Source organism: Mustelus asterias, chromosome 1, assembly GCF_964213995.1.
Source record: "Mustelus asterias chromosome 1, sMusAst1.hap1.1, whole genome shotgun sequence".
NCBI lineage: Eukaryota > Metazoa > Chordata > Chondrichthyes > Carcharhiniformes > Triakidae > Mustelus > Mustelus asterias.
Genome location: NC_135801.1, coordinates 107,888,876 through 107,911,913, shown reverse-complemented (window position 1 = coordinate 107,911,913; position 23,038 = coordinate 107,888,876). Strand labels below are relative to the sequence as shown.

The 23,038-nt window shown below is 41.2% G+C and overlaps 1 protein-coding gene, 1 non-coding gene and 1 pseudogene across 3 annotated transcripts in view; 1 reads left to right on the top strand and 2 right to left on the bottom strand.

Annotated features, from left to right (window-relative positions):
• slc30a9 (solute carrier family 30 member 9) overlaps positions 1-23,038 on the bottom strand; it is a 100,589-nt gene that overhangs the window by 69,536 nt on the left and 8,015 nt on the right. For both annotated transcript variants that reach the window (XM_078216833.1, XM_078216842.1), the window contains exons 2-6: positions 20,127-20,247; positions 12,216-12,398; positions 9,310-9,363; positions 4,860-4,959; positions 3,889-3,981 (exon numbers count right to left, since the gene is read on the bottom strand). In XM_078216833.1, the coding sequence (XP_078072959.1) occupies positions 3,889-3,981; positions 4,860-4,959; positions 9,310-9,363; positions 12,216-12,398; positions 20,127-20,217 (521 nt within the window). In that variant the 5' untranslated portion in view covers positions 20,218-20,247. The remainder of the gene's footprint in view (positions 1-3,888; positions 3,982-4,859; positions 4,960-9,309; positions 9,364-12,215; positions 12,399-20,126; positions 20,248-23,038) is intronic.
• LOC144501579 (U2 spliceosomal RNA) lies at positions 18,170-18,379 on the bottom strand (annotated as a pseudogene).
• On the top strand, positions 19,373-19,571 carry LOC144501966 (U2 spliceosomal RNA). Its single transcript, XR_013499229.1, has one exon. It is a non-coding gene; the product is annotated as a U2 spliceosomal RNA (small nuclear RNA).

The following is a 23,038-nucleotide window of genomic DNA, read 5'->3' as shown; positions in this document are numbered from 1 at the left end:
GAGGGATCTGGGTGTACAGGTGCACAGGTCACTAAAGTGGCAACACAGGTGGAGAAGATAGTCAAGAAGGCATACAGCATGCTTGCCTTCATCAGCCAGGCATTGAGTTTAAAAATTGGCAAGTCATGTTGCAGCTTTATAGAACCTTAGTTAGGCTGCACTTGGAAAAGTGTGTTCAATTCTGGTCGCCACACTACCAGAAAGATGTGGAGGCTTTGGAGAGGGTACAGAAAAGATTTACCAGGATGTTGCCTGGTATGGAGGGCATTAGCTATGAGGAGAGGTTGGAGAAGCTTGGTTTGTTCTCACTGGAACAATGGAGGTTGAGGGGTGACCTGATAGAAGTCTACAAGATTATGAGGGGCATGGACAGAGTGGATAGTCAGAAGCTTTTTCCAAGGGTGGAAGAGTCAATAACTAGGGGACATAGGTTTACAGTGCGAGGGGCAAGGTTTAAAGGAGATATACGAGGCAAGTCTTTTTACCCAGATGGTGGTGGGTGCCTGGAACTCGCTGCTGGGGGAGGTAGTGGAAGCAGATATAATAGTGAGTTTTAAAGGGCATCTGGACAAATACATGAATAGGATGGGAATAGAGGGATATGGTCCCTGGAAGAGTAGGGGGTTTTAGTTCAGTCAGGCAGCATTGTCGGTGCAGGCTTGGAGGGCCGAAGGGCCTGTTCACGTGCTGTAATTTTCTTTGTTAAATGCCTGTATTATAGCTGGACTGAACAGCGGGCTAAGTGCACAGCTAGTTCTGGAGCACAAACCTTCAGTCCAATAACTGCATTGTCAGGATCCATAGCCTTTGCTATATCAGGTACCCTAACTATTGAGACCAATGGAACAAATTGAATTGGCACAATCTCCATAACATACTTTGTCTCACCCACATCGATCTTTATTGGGCTCACATTCTGTTTACAAATCTTAATACACCCATTAATCTTCATGACATACTGCAGTTAAAGCATCAAATGGTCAAACCAGAATCTTTCATTTTTAAATTTTGAACATTAATTTTTTTTTAATTGTTTGTTTTTCAACCAAAGCATATTGTTTTGGGAATGTTCTACCTGACAATGTGATTAAGTTTCTACTTAAATCGGATTCCAAAAGAAATTGAATACTTAAAAAGGGGGGAAAGGGACTATGGGTAATGAACAGGAAATGGTATTACTTGGCTGGTTCACAGAAGGCCAAATAGATTACATCCACTGCCCTAACTCTACAACTTTTGAATTCCTCAGGATGCAGTAGGTTAATCAGACTTGACCTCTTCACAAGTCCATACCAAATTGCTTTTTTATCCAAGTGCTCAGTCACTCTGATCCTGATGACATTACTCTCCCCACAATTAAACTGGCAAATTAGTTACCATTTTTCTCCCATCTCCTTGGATAAGAGTGACATATGTACTTTTCAAGTTCAAAGAAAGACACTATTCCCAAATCTAGAAAGCTTTGGAAAATTATGGCTAACACATCTGTAATGTCCTCACCTATTTCTTTTAATACTCTGGGGTGGAAACCATCAGGTCCTGGAGTGTATCTTAAGTTTCAATTTTCTCATTACCATTTTTAATGCATATTAAATCCACCAAGTTCCTCCCCTTGGCTTAATTTTAGGTTCCCTTGTACCGCTGGTATTTTGTTCTCCACTGTGAAAATAGATACAAAGTACTCAATTTAACAATCTACCATTTCTTCATTGTCCATTGCGTCTCACCTATAGCTGTCTTTATTGGGCCCACATTTCCCAAACACTTTGCTGAAAGCCAAGTTTTTATACCCTTTAAATTCTTTTGGACTCGTTGTCTTTTGTAGCTCTCCATGTCAGGTGGATTGCCATTCTACCTTACACTTTTTAAAAAAACCTTAGTTTTTATTTGATGCCTGACTATACTGTTAATTATAGTCACTGAACTACAGAAATTGAACCTTTTGATTCAGTGTTGTACTCGGTGGTACTTTGAATATTTCTCACTTTTTGCAAGTTTATCCATTAACCATTCAGCCCACACTACATGGTAAATTCATTTCACATCCTATCAAAGTTTGCCTGAATTAAATTTAAAAATTTGCTTTATAACTCTGCCTTCTCTCTCAGGTCCAATAACAAATTCAAAAGTATTTACAGCACAGAAACAATGCTTGGACTTGTTAGATTAAAGGACATGCTTAGGTGCCATACAAGCCTCTTTCCCATCCCTCTTCATCTAATCCCATCAATACATCTTTCTATTCCTTTCACCCTCATACACTTCATCTGGCTTCTCCTTGAATGCATTTTTGCTATTCACCTTGACTACTCTTGAGATAACATTCTCTCAGCAAAGAAGCTTAATCAGAATTTCCTATTGGACTTATACATGACTTATGGTTTCAACTACAAGTGAAAACCTCGTCTCTACATCTATTCTGTCAATTCCTTTCAAAACCTTGAGGGTTCTTATCAGGTCACTCCTAAGTGTTCTCTCTTCAATCTTTCCTGTTGGTACAACCTTGAGTATATAAGTTTAGACTAATTCCTTTTTGGCGAGTGCGTACCAGAACTGTTCACAGTACTCCAATTTGATCTAATCGGGGTTCTATACAAATTTAACAATTTCTCTGCTTTTCCAATTTTATCCCTATGGAAATGGACCCAAGTGCTTTATAGCATTTAGTGTCAATACTTGTAGCAATTCAATCATTTTTTGATCACTGCTCGTAACTATCAGTCTGGAAATCTATTGATTAGTTCTGGCACATTACTCATCTCTAAATAACAGTCCCAAATCCATTCCAGAAATTCATTGTCCCGATTACATGGGCTGTTTTGTTACTTTGTGAAATGTGTGGGGGTAGGGCCTGGGTGGGATTGTGGCCGGTGCAGACTCGATGGGCCGAATGGCCTCCTTCTGCACTGTAGGGTTTCTATGATTTCGCCTTCTTTTTTTGCCATATATTTCATTGCATTCCATATTTTTACATCTCCACTGCACCATAGTTTGCTGTGTCGAAACCCCACCAAAACGTTGTATTTTCTACTGTTCTTTAAAGATATCCATGTGCTTTCGTTGCCTCATCACCCTGAAATCCTTCTGTTATTATATCAATAATATTGCTACTCTCATTTCACTCCTCATTCCTTCGGAATAGCTGAATTTGCATATCCACTTATTTTTAGATCTTGTGTGTGTGTACAGGACTCTTAATTGGCTAACTGTCTCCACCCTACCCATATGCTCAGCTGGTCTTTTTCCTCACTTTTAGACCAGTATAAATTTTCCCCTTCCACTGCTCACTAGGATAGAGCAATCAGACATGGACTCTAATATTCTTTCCTTGCTCTGTTTGTTTAGAATTTCTGAGCATATAACCAAACTAAGAACATGTTTGATATCCTAAAAAACCCATTGGGAAATGCATTACTTTGAATTTTATACAAGAATGTTCATTCTCAGACAATAAAATGATGATTTATAAATGCCATCTTTATATTACAGAACATAATGCTATTCAACCGAGAAAACTAGATTCGATCTCAACACTGTTAATTTCTGACTTACAACTGCTGGCATAGCATATTAACATGGGTAATACAGAGAAAGGGAAATATTATGGAAAGTAAGAGCAGGATAAAAGGGGGAACATAATTGCAGGCCAAAAAGTTGACTTATCCCTTTTCAGTTAAGCTGACAGTCAGAGACAGAGTATTGAAACAATAACACCCAAAACCACAGATCAGGAGGCCACACATTCAATCACTACTGCATTCAGTTTGCAGTCTCAACAACTTTGTATCTAGTGCAAAGGATCTCAAAATCAGAATCAAGTACACAGAAATAAAAGTTAATTAATGTTTAAATGCCCTTAGTGCAAGATTAAAAATGATCTATACCCACTTGGCTTCTACATCAGATCTTAAGTATACAGTAAAAGCCTCTGTGTCATCATGAGGACTACGCCGTCTAATCTTCCTTAATTTCTCCAGGTCACTGTAGGCAAAGAGAGAAAATCAGGTCTTCATTAAAGAGACACAAAAGACAGGATTGCAATACAGCATATTAGAACTACATTTTTCATTTTTTAATGGGATACTAGCATTGCTCATTCCTAATTCGTAATTGAGCTCAAGAAAGTAGTAGCAAACCACCTTCTTGAACTACTGCAGGCGATTTGGTGTAGGTACACCCACAGTGCTATTAGAAAGGGAGTTCCAGGATTTTGATCCAGCAACAGAGAAGGAATAGTGATATAATTATAAGTCAGGATGGTGTGTGACTAGGAAGGGAACTTGCAGATGATTGTTTTCACGCATTTGCTGCCTTTGTTCTTCTAGGTAGTAGAATTTGCAGTTTTGGAAATTGGTGAAGGAACCTTGGTGAGTTGTTCGTGTGTATCTTGTACGTGGTACACATACACACTTGGTGACATTGAAGGAGTGAGGCTTCTGTCTGGACCCAAAGTCTCAAACTCAGTGGCAGAAATGGTAAAAAATTTAAAAGTGACATCACCTTTGGTCATGTTACATGCTGATAGCGAACCACAGCATTAGCACTGTGCACTAGGGAATTTCACTTCATAAAGAGGTCAAATATATAAACATGGTGCACACTTGTGTGAAAAGATGATACAGAATTTCCATTCAGTATCCTTGAAAGACAAGATATTAGCACCCATTATGGTCAGCTGAACACATGCAGCATCCCGAGTTAATTCATACTGCGTTCTCAATTCAGTTCTCAGTACAGAATTCACAAATCAAATTCTTGATTTGTATGCCACATTTTTCGATGGAAAGAATAATTAATGAGAATGTTCTAATATTTTGTATCAAGTTAAATAAATCATTTCCCACAAAATTGGTGAATACCTGGGTTTTAGACAGAATTCATTCAGTGCTCGCATGCCAGTGATGAAATTATTTTGAGTGTACGTGGACCCATAGTCTCTCTTCTTCAGAATAGCTTTAACTGAGAAACATTGAGGATCAGAATTAACATTGTGAATCACACACACATTAATGTTGCCACAAATTTCAAGAGCTTATTCCATTTTATCTCTGCATAACCTAGCATCTGTAATGGATACATCAGAACTCACCCTCAACAAAGATCCTTTAAAGCTCAGAACTTTTGTTCAATAAATACACAAGATTATCTTGCATCGATGCAAAATATTTTAATCTCACAGCGACATGAAACATATTGTGTCACCCAAGAGTGACTTCATTTGGCTCAAATTCTAGCAAGTGGCCTTGAAGAGCAGGGCTCACCCTTTAGGAAACAGTTTGTTCATTCAGTAGATTAGCAGCTACTCCTAGGCTAGTCCAAAGTTGTGGCCCATAATAGTCAGTGGAACATCTAACACTCCCAACAGTGATGTCAACAATGTAACAGAATATGAGCCTTAGATAGAAATTATTCCGAGTGCAAATGGACCCATAATTTCGACAAACTCAGCAACCTAAAGATAAACATAGAATCACAGAAAAGTTACAGCACTGAGGGGGGCCATTCTGCCCATGCCAGCCTGAGGACACCTAGGTGCCTTTCTAATCCCACCTTCCTGCGCCCAGCTCATAGCCCTGTAGCTTACAGCACTTAAGGTGCAGATCCAGGTACTTATTCTTTAAAAAGTTTAGGGTCTCTGCCTCCACCAACACCCAAAGTTCTTCCACAAGTCTCCTCTATACCTACTGCCACTTATCTTGAAACTGTATCCTCTGGTTCTGGAATTCTCCACCAAGGGAAACAATTTTATCCTGTCACTATCTCTTCCCCTCAGAACTTTGTGCATCTCCATCAAGTCAATCGTCAGCCTTCTTTGTCCCAAGGAAAATAATCCCAACTGCTCCAATCTCTCCTCATAGCTTTATTTTTCTAGCCCTGGCAACATTCTCGTAAACCTCCTCTGCACTCTCTTCAGAGCAATTACGTCCTTCTTGTAATATGGTGACCAGAACTACTCAGGTTGTGGCCTCACCAGTGTTGTACACAATTCTAACATCATGTTAGATCTGCTTATAAAAGCAAAGATATTATGTGGGTCTCAAAAATAACACTAGCTTTTTAAAAAATATCAGAATACTATTGAGGGGTCAAAACAGAATCAATTTGGCTAGAGTTAAGAAACAATTGAAAAGCTGTTCCACTACAAGCTGCATCTTAAAGTAGAAACACTAGGAATGCAATAGAGCAACAGATGAGAGAGAAAATTACCACTATTGTGATAAAAGGAGACTTTACCACAAATACTAAAAGGGGCAGCGATTGTGAAAGGGCAGAGTGGGGTGGGGTGGGTATTTAAATATGTGCAGGAGAATGCTATCGATCAATTAGGTTTTCCTGTCCATGAGGAAGGAGGCATTGTTGGATCTAATTCTGGGGAATGAAGCAAGTTAAGTGAATCAAGTGGCAGTAGGGGAACATTGAGGGGACAGTAATTATAATATCAGAAGGTTTGCCTTGGAAAAAGTACAAGGAGCAATCCAAGGTAATAATAATTTCAGGTGGGCCAATTCCACTGAGGCAAGAATCAATTCAATTTACCTGGGCTATAACCAAAGACTGGTAGACAAAATTAACAAAATGATGAACTGGCTTTGAGTACAGTTAATAAATATTCACAGAAGGTGCAAAGGTATGACAAATAGCCAGAGCTCTGTGGATGACAAAAAAAAGAGCAAGATGGAGCAAACGGGTACATATCACAGATACCAGTGGAAACCATGCTGAACATAGAAAACTGAGGTGCAGTCAAAAATGAAATTAGACAGGTAGAGGGGAGAAACTGGATTCCCCCTTTCACATGAGCTGTCAAAGTTCTCTATAGGCATAGAAATAATTTCAGAAAAGAAGGGATTGGATCAATTAAGGACTTGTATCCGAGTTTTATCAGCATGGACCCAATGGGCTGAATGATTTCAGTTATGTCAATGACCTGGGTATTAAATGAGCACTTTGCATCTGTCTTCACCAAGGAAGATGACCTCGCCAAGTCATAGTGAATCATGATGCAGTTGAGACACAGGAGGAGTTCACAAATGATAAAGAAGTTTCAGAAAGATTGGCTGTACTTAGTCACCAGGATCAGATAAGATGCAGAGAATACCAAGGGAAGAAAAAAAGTGGAAACTGCAGAAGTACTGGCCATAACCTTCCAATCTCCTCAGGTACTGCAAAATCCCTTATTCAAGAGAGATTATGAGGATAAGCCCATCAACCGGAGCCAGTCATTTTAACCTCAAGTGGTTTCAGAAACTATAATCTAGGACAAAAGTAACAGTTACTTGGACAAAAGCCAGCATGGATTTTTAAAATTAATTTACATGTGGGTATTTATTGCCCATTCCTAATTGCTCTTCAGAAAGTGGTGAGCTGCCTTCCTGAACTGCTGCAGTGCTTGTATTATAGGTACATTCACTGAGCTGAGGTGTTTCAGTATTTCCAAGTCAGGATGGTGAATGACTTGGAAGAACGTCCAAGCAGTCATATTTCCATGTGTCTGCTACCCTTGTCCTCCTAGATGGCAGCAGTCGTGGGTTTGGAAGGTGCTGCCTAAGGAGCACTGGAGAGTTCCTGCAGTGCTTCTTGTGGATGGTACACGCTGCTGCCACTGTTCGTTGGTGGTGGAAGAAATGAATGAACGTGGAAGCAACGTCATTTAAGCAGGTTGTTTTGTCCTCCCGGATGGTGTTGACCTTCTTGTGTTGTTGGAGCCACGCTCATCCAGGCAAGTGGAGAGTATTTTACCATGCTGACTTGTGCCTTGAAGGTAATGGACAGGCTTTGGGAAGTCACTTTCAGCAGGTTCATAGCCTTTGACCTGATCTTGTAACAACCGTATTTACATGACTAGCCCAGTTCAATTTCTGGCCAATGGTAACCCAGTATGTTGATCAACACTTCAATATCGAGTTGTGAATGATGCTGAACACAGTGTAATCATCAGTAAACATCCCCAGCATAATCATCAGTAAATATCCCCACTTCTGACCTTACGATGGAAGGTCATTGATGAAGCAGCTAAAAGTGGCTGGGCGAGGTCACTGCCACAAGAAACTCCTTCGGTGATCATGCAACTGAGATGGTTGACCTCCAACCACCACAACCATCTTCCTTTGCACCAGGTATGACTCCAACCAGCAGAGGGTTTTCCCTGATTCCCACTGACTCCAGTTTTGCCAGGACACCTCGGTGCCACACTCTTGTCAAATGCTGCCTTGATGACAAGGGCAGTCATTCTCAGCTCACCTCTGGAATTCAGCTCTTTTGTCCATGTTTGAACGATGGCTGTAACGAGGTCAGGAGCTGTGTGACCCTCAAAGAACCCAAACTGAGCATCAGTAAAGAAATTATTTCTAAGCAAGTACCACTTGATAGCACTGTTGATGACCCCTTCAATCTTTTTACCGATGATTGAGAGAAGACTGATGGGACAGTAATTGGCCAGGTTGATTTGTCCTACTTAAGTACAGGACATACCTGAGAAATTTTGAACATTGCCAGATAGATACTAGTGTTCTAGCTGTAATGGAACAGCTTGGCTTGGAGCATGGAGCACCAGTTTTCAGTAGTATTGCTGGAATATTGTCAGGAGTAGCAGAGCTGCTTTTGCAGAGTTGGGACTAACTGAATAGCCTTCATCTGTGCGAGAATCATAGAATGGTTACATGACACATTTTGGAAGGAATAATGGGAGAAACAGTGCAAGTTATATGGTACAGTTTTACAAGAGGTGCAAAAAGAGAAACTTGGATGCTTTTGTGCACCAATCTGATAAGGTGGTAGAATAGAATAATAAAGAAGCTAATAGAGCACATGTGATCTTGGGTTTAGTGTACAAGAAGTTGGAAGTTATAAACACTAGTCCAGCACCAGCTGGAGTACTTTATACAAATCAGGGCACCACACTTCAGGAAACTCACAAAGACATTGGAGATGGTACAAAGAATAGAATAATTCTAGGGATGATTTGGACAAACTGCTAAATAGGAGGCTGCTCTCATTAAAGCAGAGAAGGGCAAGAATAGATTTGATAGACGTGTTTAAAATCATAAAAGGGACAGACTATAACTGAAGTGCCAATAATCAGAGGGCACAGATTTATGGTGACAGGCAAAAGAATCAGGGGCAATCTGGTTAGAATTTATACTGCACTGTTTAACAGGGTGATGGATGCATAAATGGAGAAAGAACCAGGGAATGGAACATTGGATCGCTCAATATTTGAACTCATGTTCTCCAGATTATTCAGTCAGTCTCTGGATTATTTGCCAACCACTGCAACCATGAATAAATTATTCCACAAAAATTGCTTACCTTTCACTTGGATTTGCTCCAAAGTGGGTTGACCTGAAGCACTGGATCCTTGAGCTGTTAAGATAAATTTGGCATGAAACAGGAATACACAGGTTAAAATATTCAGTTTCATGAAGTCTGTAGACAGCACATCAATTGCCACCAATTACGGTTGCACATCTTGTTTTAACATGAAAACATCACATAGCATTGCGGAGTGGAGAAATTGCTAAAACAAGTCCAGGACAGATGTCAAACAAGCGCACTGATTAGGAATAACTGGAGGCTTAATCAAAAAATGGTTTTGATAATGTTTGAGAGAGCAGAGTAAAAAGAAGAGAATTAAGGGAGCGTGTTCTGGAGAAACAATGGTTACACAAAAGGAAGAGGTTGCAAAATGGATCAAAGTCCAAAGTGTTTGGGAGGATGCAAGGTTGGTAATGGTTGCAGAATAGTGTACCATGAGTCAATAGAGGAATGTGAAGCTGAGGATAAGTATTTTAAATTTAAATGCACTGAATTAGCAGCGTTTTCTATGGGCAAAGGGAATGCGTGAGCAAGGCTAAAAATGGGTTCAGGATTCAAATAGCTGGTATGCAATGTAGGGAATGGGAAGCCAGTTAGGAAGTCATTGGAGAAATTAAATTTGGAACTGAAAGCTGTAAATAAAGAATATTGGAGAGAATGAGTACATGTCAATGAGGGTTTCAGCAGAATACAGCAGGGCAGGCAAGGTCTGTTGTCAAGTCTTACAAGTCTTACTTCGGTGGTTGGTAAATTGATGGAAAAGGTCCTTAGGGATGGGATTTACGACCATTTAGAAAGATGCGGATTAATCCAGGATAGTCAGCACGGATTCGTGAAGGGCAAGTCGTGCCTCACAAATTTGATTGAATTTTTGAGGAGGTGACTAAGTGTGTTGATGAAGGTAGGGCAGTTGATGTCATATACATGGATTTTAGTAAGGCGTTTGATAAGGTCCCCCATGGTCGGCTTATGATGAAAGTAAGGAGGTGTGGGATAGAGGGAAAGTTGGCCGATTGGATAGGTAACTGGCTATCTGATCGAAGACAGAGGGTGGTGGTGGATGGAAAATTTTCTGACTGGAGGCAGGTTGCTAGCGGAGTGCCACAGGGATCAGTGCTTGGTCCTCTGCTCTTTGTGATTTTTATTAATGACTTCGAGGAGGGGGCTGAAGGGTGGATCAGTAAATTTGCTGATGACACCAAGATTGGTGGAGTGGTGGATGAGGCGGAGGGCTGTTGTAGGCTGCAAAGAGACATAGATAGGATACAAAGCTGGGCTGAAAAATGGCAAATGGAGTTTAACCCTGATAAATGTGAGGTGATTCATTTTGGTAGGACTAATTTAAATGTGGATTACAGGGTCAAAGGTACGGTTCCGAAGACTGTGGAGGAACAGAGAGATCTTGGGGTCCATATCCACAGATCTCTAAAGGTTGCCACTCAAGTGGATAGAGCTGTGAAGAAGGCCTATAGTGTGTTAGCTTTTATTAACAGGGGGCTGGAGTTTAAGAGCCGTGGGGTTATGCTGCAACTGTACAGGACCTTGGTGAGACCACATTTGGAATATTGTGTGCAGTTCGGGTCACCTCACTATAAGAAGGATGTGGAAGCGTTGGGAAGAGTGCAGAGGAGATTTACCAGGATGCTGCCTGGTTTGGAGGGTAGGTCTTATGAGGAAAGGTTGAGGGAGCTAGGGCTGTTCTCTCTGGAGCGGAGGAGGCTGAGGGGTGACTTAATAGAGGTTTATAAAATGATGAAGGGGATAGATAGAGTGAACGTTCAAAGACTATTTCCTCTGGTGGATGGAGCTATTACAAGGGGGCATAACTATAGGCTTCATGGTGGGAGATATAGGAAGGATATCAGAGGTAGGTTCTTTACGCAAAAAGTGGTTGGGGTGTGGAATGGACTGCCTGCAGTGATAGTGGAGTCAGACACTTTAGGAACATTTAAGCGGTTATTGGATAGGCACATGGAGCACACCAGGATGATAGGAGTGGGATAGCTTGATCTTGGTTTCAGATAAAGCTCGGCACAACATCGTGGGCCGAAGAGCCTGTTCTGTGCAGTACTGTTCTATGTTCTAAGACGACATAAATGATTCCAATGAAGGAAAATACAGATCTACAAGCTCAGACGTGTTCAAGCTGGATGTGATTTGCATGGTCTAGGTCAGTCTAAGAGTGATCAGTCTCTCCCACATTTAGTATAAAATAATTTACTCTAATTTATTTGTGCATCTTCATTTTAAAAGCTGGAATTCAAATCCCTGGCCTTAGAATTTATGAGTAACTATGATTTGATTTAGTCCAAAGATGTGCGGGATAGGTTGATTGGCCAGGTTAAAAAAAAAATTGCCCCTTAGAGTCCTGGGATGTGTAGGTTAGAGGGATTAGCGGGTAAATATGTGGAGGTAGGGCCTGGGTGGGATTGTGGTCGGTGCAGACTCGATGGGCCGAATGGCCTCCTTCTGCACTGTAGGGTTTCTATGATTTCTATGATCATTTAAATTTCTGGTTTAGGTGGCTGTAAACGAAGTCACCAGATTTGCTGCTGCAGCTATGAATGAAAGTTGGACACTAATTTGGACACATTTCTTGATTTGAAACACTAACTTAATATATCTAATCTGCAGGATTTAAGTTTTAGTTCGTTCTTACTCAGCAAAACCATAAGTGCAAAAGTGCTGTACAGTTCATTCCAACAAATTAGGATCATACTTCAATGAATTTAACTGAAGTTATATATAGTACAAACTTACTCAACAAAAACTTTCTTTCCCAGACTTCTAAAGATATTTTCAAAAGCATCAGGAAAAATACATGTTAAAAAGTATGGTCAATTTACAAATGGTACTATTTGGCAGCAAGTCTTTATTTTGCAAAGTGAGTGAGATTTTACCAGATCTTTTTGGATTTTGGGGCTCCATCCCCAAGGAAGCTGAGGTACTGCTGGCACTATACTCATAAGTGCCATCCTTTTTGCCATTTGATGTGTATAAACGCAACTGAATGCTGCTGCTGATAGGTAGATTAGATCGCATGCTATGCCAGAGGTTTTGGTTGGTTGCAGTGTTCTTGAATACTGAAAACAAAGAATATGAAAATTACAATATAATTAAATTTCAACTCAAATGTTCAATTCCCACTTTACAAACATATTTGACCAAAAACACTTTCCTAGCGATTATTTTAACACATTTTAATAGTAATCTCAGTTCACAAATCAGTAACACAAAAATTGAAAATGCAATTCACTTCCTTGTGAACACATAGAAAATGACAGAAATAAAGTAAGTAAAGAATTTCTCAGCATGTTTAATTTACACTTTCAAAAAAACCGGCAATATAGTAATGTGCTTTAATTTTAGATTATTTGAACAGCATTGTTGATAGTGCCAGATGTAAAATTATAAGCAAATAATTTAACTGACATTTTCACTGCTTCAGCTTGGTGTACCTTGGTTTACCTGACTGAAGTAATGTCCAATGTTCCATACACTGTTCATCTAGCAGTTTTTAAGAGCATCTTAACTTTGACATGCCAAACCACAGTGGACTACAATACCCAGCGTGCACTGTAACAAATCAAGTTATTTTTCATAGCCAGAAAGAGTTTTGTAAATAAAGCTTCTGAGTTAACAAACATTATAGAATGAAATCCTGTTGTTGAGGAGCACCAATGTTTGTGCCTTGGCCACAGGGTAAGGTTTTATGAAGTATGTTAATTTTGATTGAGAAATACAAATTGTTTGCCTTGAGGAACATCTCTATTCTATTCACAAGTATGATTCAGGTTCCCTGTGCTTGCCAATTCAACTTCCCAGCTTCCTTTAATGTCCCACATAACAGTCAAGTGCAGGATGGTTAACAGACAGAAATAGATACCAGGGAATGTTGGTGTTATTGGACAGACTCTCATTTTTTGCTCATCATTAATTGCCAGGTGCATTGTAACAAAACACCCCTGGTGGCAATCCAATCCTCAGTGAAGACTTGGCAGAAACCTCATGCGAGGCCAACCTTCACAAATAAGACCCCGAGCTCAAGAGGCGATAAAGATCGCGACACAGGTAGCATCCGAAATTGCAGACAGATAGCATAAAGTATCAAATTGTGCAAATTGAGTATTGGTTTCGTACAGAGTTTGTGTGATAAGAATTTAATAAAATTGGGTTAAACAGCAAATCGACTCTTGTTCTTTGTTTGTCTCATGCATAAAAGCACCTGGGTAAATGAGTTTTAGTATAAACCGGTCGAAGTGTCTGCCCATTTCCAGACAACATTTGGTGTCCCTGGGTGGGCTTCGATAGAAAGTGACCAAAAGTTGTTTGGAAGTCGAATCCCACCGGACTCGTATTCTCTAAAATCCAGCCTGAAATAAGAGGGCAGCTTCCCACATGATGGCCAAGGTTCAAGTGGCGGAATCAAGTAGGCATCCAAGCAGTAATTGGCTCATAAAGCAGGTGTCAGCAAAACAAGACGAACAAACAGCAGATTCAAAGTTAGGATAGTCAAGGAGTAGGGTAAACTCTGCAAGTCAGCCATGAGGGGTGCGAGGTATACTCCTAGCGTATAGGCTCAGAGGGACTGGATGGTAAATTAGCAGGAGCCAGACCCCTACCCCAGTCAACTCCCATACCCCAAGAACAAAGTAGTGTTATGGCAAGCTGCCTGGAATGCGGGGAAACTCAGGAAATATCTGAACAAGAAGCGGCCCAAGTGGGTCGAGTACTGTTCAAAACCAGGATAGAGTCTGGGATCCAAGGGTCAAAAGTGTTGGGAGCAGGCACTTAAAGGATCAGGGAAATGTGCCTCCAAATTGACCAAGGCAATTGCGATGGCCAATTGTATGGAACAGCTCCGAGGAAAGGAAGCAGAGAATTGAAAATTCAAAGAGTTAGCGCTCGGGAAGAATTAGAGAAAATGAAAAATAAAATGGTTGAGCAAAAGCAGAGAAGTCAAGTCAGGCAAATATGTTGCACATGCAGTACTTCCAAGCCCCAATGCGAAAAGGCACATCAATAAGAGCTGTGTGCGGTACGAGATCGTGACGCAGGTCAAGAAAACAGTAGCTGAACTTGGAGAAATGCAGGAATCTGCAAACAGCAGTCAAACACCTGCACCAGACAGGTAAAAAAATAGGGCCCATGATGTAGATCACTCAAAGTGCCAGTGCAAGATTGAAAAACTCAAGATCATAACTTTCGATTAAAAAGGATTAACGCGTGTTTTCACAACAGAAACAAGAGGGGATCGTGACCACTTGGTAGATTAAGAGGATAGAGAGGAGGATGCTCGTAGCTATGCTGACAACCATAACATTGGGTCCCTCAGCTCCCTTCCAAGAGGAGCCCAAACCCTTGGCAACTCCTGAGCTTTCTCCCACCCCTATGAACCCACTCACTACCAGTCACCAAGACACCAAAACAATGCTATTACATACACCACCCCATTCACAGTAGCTCAATTAGGAGAAATAACCAAAATATCCCAGTATTTAAGACAACTACAGACCCCCACACCTTTTTCAACAGCACACATCAGCAAAGAGTCCTACATGAGCTATATGGACACTGACGTTTAACTACTGTGTCTAAGCCCTGCATTCCATTCTACCCTACCCAATCCCAGTGCAAGCAGAGGAAATGGGAACATTCAAATGCATTTGTAGATCACCTGTGAACTCATTTCACCTGAGTTTTCGGGCGGCTGGACAAGACCCAACTAAATGCACAGAACCAGTCCAACTGGATCAGAACTTTAGTACCCCATGCCTACAGAGGTTTCCTGCCTCCATTGGCACCTCTCACAATGAGGGGGGAGATCAATCCCGGGGAGGGGAATAAAATATCCACAAGGGAGATGCTATAATTGTGGCTGAACGGGCCACTATGTCAGGGAATGGAGAGTGCTCTGTCAGCAGCCACCAGCACAGGGACCACCAGAACAAAGACCTGGACTCATGCCAATGGAGGTACCAGCAAAAAGAAAAAGCCATGTTAGCCCCAGTGGGTGAGACTGAGAATCCCTCCAACCTGTACCCCCAGGTAGATACAAGACCCCAGGCATGACAGGGCCAGGCCTCACCAAAATGGTGTGCAGCACCAAATGGGATAGTGTGGGACGATCCTTGATAGGCCACCCACCCAATCAATATTTTATGGGTCTCAGGGGGCTCCTGCACTACCCTAAACACATCTGAAGACTTTGACCAGACTTCTGAGCAGATTTACAGTACATCTGCAGGAAAAATCCAAAACTGACCCATTAAAATTCAGGATAGGGACCTAACATGCGACCACCCAGCTATACTGGTAGACCTCCACCCGGAGGCAGAGCACATTCCTAGTTTATTGATTAGTGTCACAAGTAGGTTTATATTAACACTGCAATGAAGTTAGTGAAAATCCCCTAGTTGCCACACTCCGACACCTGTTCAAGTACACCGAGGGAGAATTTAGCATGGCCAATATGCCTAACCAGCACTTCACCCGGACTGTGGGAGGAAATCCACGCAGACACAGGGAGAACATGCAGACTCTGCACAGACAGTGACCCAAGCTGGGAATCGAACCCAGGTCCCTGGTGCTGCAAGGCAGCAGTGCTAACCACTGCCACCCATTCTAGGCTCAGATTTCATGAAAAGATGGAACTCGCCTTTTGATCCAACAAACTGCTACATTTGGCAGATGACCCAAACAGATGGAGCCCCGACAGTCTCCACAATAAAATACACGTGCAAAACTTGCACAATAGGGCAACTGTCTATAAAGTCCACAGAAATGACCGATGACCTGGCAGCACATGGGATACTTGCAAAGTATGCAAAAGGTATTTGCCAGTCATAAGCATGACTGTGAAAATAATGATAGAAGACCCTGACCCAAAACTCCAGAAGCAGTACGACTTCTCCAAACAAGCTGATGAGGAGGTGGCCAATGTAACAAATAGCCTGCTGCAGCATGTAGTTCTGCTTCGACTAACAATTCTCCAATTTGACCAGAAAGCCAGGTGGCTCTTGGATGCAGATGATCAACTACTGGGAGCTGAACAAAACAATCCCGATCACAGCACCCACACTAGCAACCAGCCTATGATGAGGCAGGCCCCACAGGCCATGTATTTCACTGTGCTGGACATCAACAGATTCTGGTCAATCCCTTTAAACAAGCAAAGTAACATTTAAAAAGTTTATTTATTAGTCACAAGTAGGCTTATATTAACACTGCAATGAAGTTACCATGAAAATCCCCTAGTCGCCACGTACCGACGCCTGTTCGGGTACACTGAGGGAGAATGTAGCATGGCCAATTCCCCTAACCAGCACATCTTTTCAGGCTGTGGGAGGAAACCAAAGCACCCGGAGGAAACCCACACAGACACGGAGAATGTGTAGACTCCGCACAGACAGGGAAGCGAACCTGGGTCCCTGGCACTGTGAAGCAGCAGTGTTAACCATTGTGCCCCCCCACTGTGCCAGTACAAATTCACCTTCGCGTTCTAGGGCCAGCGACATATGTGGACTTGCCTACCCCAGGGTTTCCACAATTCCCCATCCATTTTTTGCCAAAGTTAGCTAAAGGGCTGGAAAAGTTCTTAAGACCCGAATGTCTAATCCAATACATGCATGATCTCCTCTTCCAGATAGAGACCAGAGGGAAACATCACTGAAACAGCTGCTGAACGTCCTCACTACACTAGGACTAAAAAAATCCCAAAAAGGCACAGGTTATGAGATCCCACGTCTCATACTTGGGAACCATAGTGACTCGGGGGAAAAACATGAAACAGAGGAAACTCATCGAATCCATAGCCCACTTACCCCTACCCACTGTTGTGAGCTTGTTGGGATACTGCCAAAACCAAATTGACAGATTCACAACCAAAGCTGCTCCCATCAGACCTGTTAAAAAACAATGCCCCATGGGAATGGACCAAGCAGCAAACACAGGCTGTTTCGGAGTTAAAACAGGCTCCAGCATTACAGATGCAAGATTCAGAATTCCCCTTTGCGCTAGAAGTGGCTGCCATGGCTGCAACTCTGGCAGCTGTACTTCTACAAAAGTGCCAAGGGAGCACTTCACATATATGATCAGGTTACATCCATTAACCATTCTCACAACACACCCCAATCCAGTTGCTGCTGGACAGCCAGATTAAAGATGGTATGATTAGCCAAAACCATATAGCACGCTAGACCCTAATGCTCCAGGGCTGCATCAAGATAAAACAACTTGAGCCCCATCAGTGCCAGGAAGTGTCAACAAATGACCCCAAGGAGCCATTTGCGCAAAAAAGGGAAAAAGACCCAAGTAAATTGGGGAAACTGGGGAACAATCCCTAAAATTGTGGTGATGGATCCTCTATGGTGGAAGATGGGAACAGAAAAAAAGGGTGCAGCATACATGTGGAGGACTACCAAGCCAAGTTGGTTTCATATAGTTTATACAAGATTTGTTAATTAAATTGGGTTAAACCATGAATTGAATTTTGTCCTTTGTTGGTCTCATGAGTAAGACTACCTGGGTAAATGAGTTTTAATATAAACTGGTCGAAAATGTCTGCCCGCTTCCAGACAACAAAATTTCCTCTTGCAGGGAAATCAAAAACAAGATGACATCTTAGAACAAAACAGCATAGAAGGCTATTCAGTCCATCATTTTGCGCCAGCACTAAAACTATCCAATTAATCCACTCCCCTTCTTTTGAAAATTAAATCTGCTTCCAGTTTTTTTTTAATACTTTTCCAATTCAATCAAATCAAATCCAATTCAGAGTCTCAACAAGTTGAGACATTTCAGATCCAGGCTGACAAGACAGGGCGAGCGACCAAAATCACCCTGTCCTGGGCCTGATCTACATGAGCCAAGCTGATTGGAGAAGGGGGAGGTTCCTCCTCCAAGACTTGAGCTCATTTGCATCTTAGCCAAAAGGCCGAGATGCCGCTTTTAAAAATTGCTTCATATGAAACATATGAAGCCTCAGTGCAACCTAATGACCTCAACCAAGTGCAGCATCCAATCCATACTACACTTGATCTTAGCCAAAAGGCCGAGAAGCGATCTGCTTCCAGTTTTTTTTTATTTCAAAAATATACTTTATTCACAAAAACAAAACTCTCCAATAAAACATTGCAAAATGACAGATCCAAAAGTCATAAACAGTGCAAAAAAGAATCATTTTTACAGTACAACAGTGCTTATTTACAAAACATTACATTTCGTTACATTTCGTTTCTTAAAACTATATACATGTGTCAGAGTTTACTGTGTGCCGTTATTTTTCAGGTTGGCACACAGTTACGCAGGCGGATCTGCTTCCAGTTTTTTTTAATACTTTTCCAATTCAATCAAATCAAATCCAATTCAGAGTCTCAACAAGTTGAGACATTTCAGATCCAGGCTGACAAGACAGGACGGGAGACCAAAACCACCCTGTCCTGGGCCTGATCTACATGAGTCAAGCTGATTGGAGAAGGGGGAGGATCCTCCTCCAAGACTTGAGCTCATTTGCATCTTAGCCAAAAGGCCGAGATGCCGCTTTTAAAAATTGCTTCATATGAAACATATGAAGGCTCAGCGCCACCTAATGACCTCAACCAAGTGCAGGCGATCCATACTACACTTGATCTTAGCCAAAAGGCGCGGATCTGCTTCCAGTTATCCTTTCAGGCAGTGCGCTTCAAATCATAACTTTTTGTAAAAACTGGTTCCATGTGTTGCCTTTGGTTCTTTTACCAGTCACTTTAATTGAAGACTGATTAAAAAGTAACATTAAGTCCAAGTCCCTAGCTTCAGAATTGTATTGTAAAACTGGACGTTAAAGCTGTGTAAATACACCCTTTAAACTTTAAAACAGATCACTAAATAGAATTTGGTAATTGCTTGGCCCTAACATTTGGCTGCTAGTGATGATGAATAAGCATTTGCAATTCTGATCCTTAAATAAGTATCAGTGTGCTTATGCATTAATGATTTGATCTCCAAATATACAGTATCCCTTTCCACAGAGGGTTATGCACATCAGATGTATTTTTATGAGCATTAAAGTGGATATATTGCTTCTCGGCCTTTTGGCTAAGATCAAGTGTAGTATCGACATGCTGTGCTTGGTTGAAGTCATTGGGTTACATTTTAGCTTCATTTGAAGCAATTTTTAAAAGCGGCATCTCGGCCTTTTGGCTAAGATGCAAATGAGATCAAGCCTTGGAGGAGGAGCTATGCCTACTCCAATCAGCTTGGATCATGTAGATCAAGCCCAAGATAGGAGGCGAGAGCCCTGTCTTGTCAGCTTGGATCGGGAATGTCTCAACTTGTTGAGACTCTGAATTGGACTTGATTTGATCGAATTGGAATAAAAATACAAAACAAAAAGTGGATATTTGAAGGAGATCAAAATAATTTTCACTTCGCTTTACAATGATGCCAATTGAATTTTTTTGTTTTATATTCAAATAGGAGTCATTTGCACTTTACTGCTATTCCTTTACAAAAGTTTAAAATCTCTTTCTGTAACAAATCAACAACACTACCAAATGACAAACAGAACAGAAACAGAGCACAATGAAGATGGGACTGAAGAGGTGAAAATTAATTCACATTTATAAATGCTGTTTTAATCTGCAAGTTTAATTTGTGAGACCTAATTTACAAGCTAATCATGGTTGTACTGCTACATTGTTATGAAAAAGACAACGACTGCAATTGTATGGATATTACTCACTAGTCATTCAGTCTTAAAATAACCTGGTCAGATAAGACAAGGACTATAACAAAGCTACAATAGCATTCTAGAATTATGTTTGACTCACCATAATGGATCTGACTTGCTCCAGCAGCATAAGTTCGGAGATAAAACTTGCACAATGAGTGCCATGGTTTCTGCGCCAGTCCAAGAAACATATTCAGAGAGTCTTCAGGAGAGCAGTTTTCCTGTTTGGGGGAAAAACCCAAACAGAAAAAGTAATCACAATATAAACTTAAATCATGTTCCCCAGTGGGTTTCATTCAGTAAGTAGCTTCTTCCAAAATACATAAAGCTGAAATATTTTATTTTGGTAGTATAGAACTTGAGTGCTGTTGAAAAGACACAAAGCATTTAGTTTTGTACTCCTCAGGACATTTGCAAAAACATAGGAGCACAAGTCAGCCATTCAGCACATCTAGTGTGTTCCACCATTTATGATGATCATGGCTGATCATCCACTTCAATGCCTTTTTCTCCACACCATCTCCATATCCCTTTACAACACTGACAGATTTCTACTTTAAATATACTCGATGACAGCCCTGTGAGGTAGAGAACTGTGTAAACCCTCATCTCCATCCAAAGTGACTACTGCCTTATAGCCTGGTTCTACACTCCCCAACCAGGGGAAATATCTTATCTGCATCTATCCTATCTATTCCTTTCAGCATTTTGTAGTTTTCAATGAGATCACCTCTCATTCTTTGAAATTCTAGAAAATAGAGTTTAAGAATGGCTCAATTTGCCAAATCTCTCTCCATGAGACAGTCCTGCCAGAACAAGTCTGGTGAACATTCATTGCACTCCCTCTATGGCAATATCATCCTACAGCTAAGGGGACCAAAACTACACACACTACTCCAGATGCTGTCTAACCAAGGTTCTATACAATTGAAGAAAGACTTCATGACCCCTGTATTCGAACCTCTTGTGGTAAATGCCAACATAACATTAGCCTTCCTAATTGCCTGCTGCACCTGCATGTTAACCTTCAGTAACTTATTAACAAGGACAACCAGGTCCTTTTGCACATCTACACATTTTAATTTATCATTTAAGAAATATTCTGCACATCTGTTCCTACCAAAGTGGATAACCTCATTTTTCCCACATTATATCTGACCTGCAATATTCTTGCCCACTCTTTCCAAACTTTGCTTGCATACCACATGTAATGCAAAAGGGAACAAAAGTCCTCAATGGTTGGCAAGTGGACTCTGATGGATGCGTTGCCTTAGAGAATGCACCATCAGAACCTTTCCCCTTAGTGGAGGGATCAATGATCAGGGGGCATTGGTTTGAGGTAAATGGCAGGTGGTTGAGGGGATGAGGGGAAAACCCTTTTCACCCAGAGGGTGGTGGGAGTCTGGAACTTAATGCCTGAAAGACTGATAGAGGCAAAGACCCTCATAACATTAATTGTTCAAATATGGACTTGCAATGTCAAGGCATACAAGGTTATGGGCCAAGTGATGGGAAATGGAAACTAGAATAGTTAGGCGATTATAAAAATGGGCCAAAGAGCCTTTCCTGTGCTGTAGACCTCTGACTGAGAAATGAATCTATTTGTATGTAGTAAAATATTATCAAATGTTGAGCTGAACAAAACAATTTTATCAAAACTCTTAAGAAGCTGAAGAAACTTGAAAGTTTTCGCTCCAAACATTATGGAAAAGCATCATTTTAGATAAAAATGTGGAAGGAACTAGCTGGCAATAGATTTGGACTGAAAATTACAAGTACACAAGATAATCAAAGCAGACAACACTAATTCATTCTAGGCTTCTTTTAACAGAAACCACGAGGAAGAAGCTCAATGGTTTATGATTAGGAGAATGAAAAGGCTCAATCGTGGCCTTGGTAACTCTAGCAATTTGTTCATTAAACCATGTGATTACATTATGAAATACTTGTCATATTTTAGAGCAAATGTCAGAAAAACTATACACACACCCCAGAGTTAATTTACAATACATGAAATGACTTTAAAAGATCTAAACTTAATTCCTGGCATACATAAATACAGCCCATGGACTGGGTTACATAGAAATACATGGTATATTGACCACAAAAACAGGCCATTCTGCCTAAACAGTCGATGCTAGCATTTGTACTCAGAGCCTCCTCTCATTATTTTATTTATTTTTTATTAGTGTCACAAGTAGACTTACATTAACACTGCAACGAAGTTACTGTGAAAATCCTCTTGTTGCCACACTCCAGCACATGTTCGGGTACACTGAGGGAGAATTTAGCATGGCCAATGCACCTAACCAGCATGTTTTTTGGACTGTGGGAGGAAACCAGAACACCTGGAGGAAACCCACACAGGCACAGGGAGAACGCGCAGACGCCACACAGTGACCCAAGTCGGGAATCGAATCCAGATCATTGGCGCTGTGAGGCAGCAGTGCTGACCACTGCGTCACCCTCTTCTTTCCTTACCTAAATCCACGATTAACCTTCCATTTCCTTCTCCCGCTTCCCTTTAAATACATCTATACTATTTGCTTCAAAAGCTCCGCGGTAGAGATTTCCATATTCTCAACACATTTTAAGTTCCTTCCGAATTCCCTACTGAATTCTTGGTAACCATCTTATATTGATAGTCTCTAGTTATGCTGTTACCCACAAGAGAAAACACCTGCTCTTATAGCCAAAATATTTATGCGGCTAGTCCAGTTCAGTTTCAGGTCAATGGTAATGCCAAGATGTTGATAGTGGGAGAGCTGTGATAATGCCAGTGAATTTCAAGGAGCAATGGTTAGATTCTCTCTTGTTGGGGATGGTTACTGTCTGGCAGTTGTCAGTCCAAGCTTGAATATTATCTAGGTCTTGCAGCATTTGGTCATGGACTGCTTCAACATCTGAGGAATCACAAATGGTGCTGAACATGCACATCAACAAACATCCCCATTTCTAACCTGATTTCATAGAATTTCATGTAATCCCTACAGTGCAGGAGACCATTCGGCC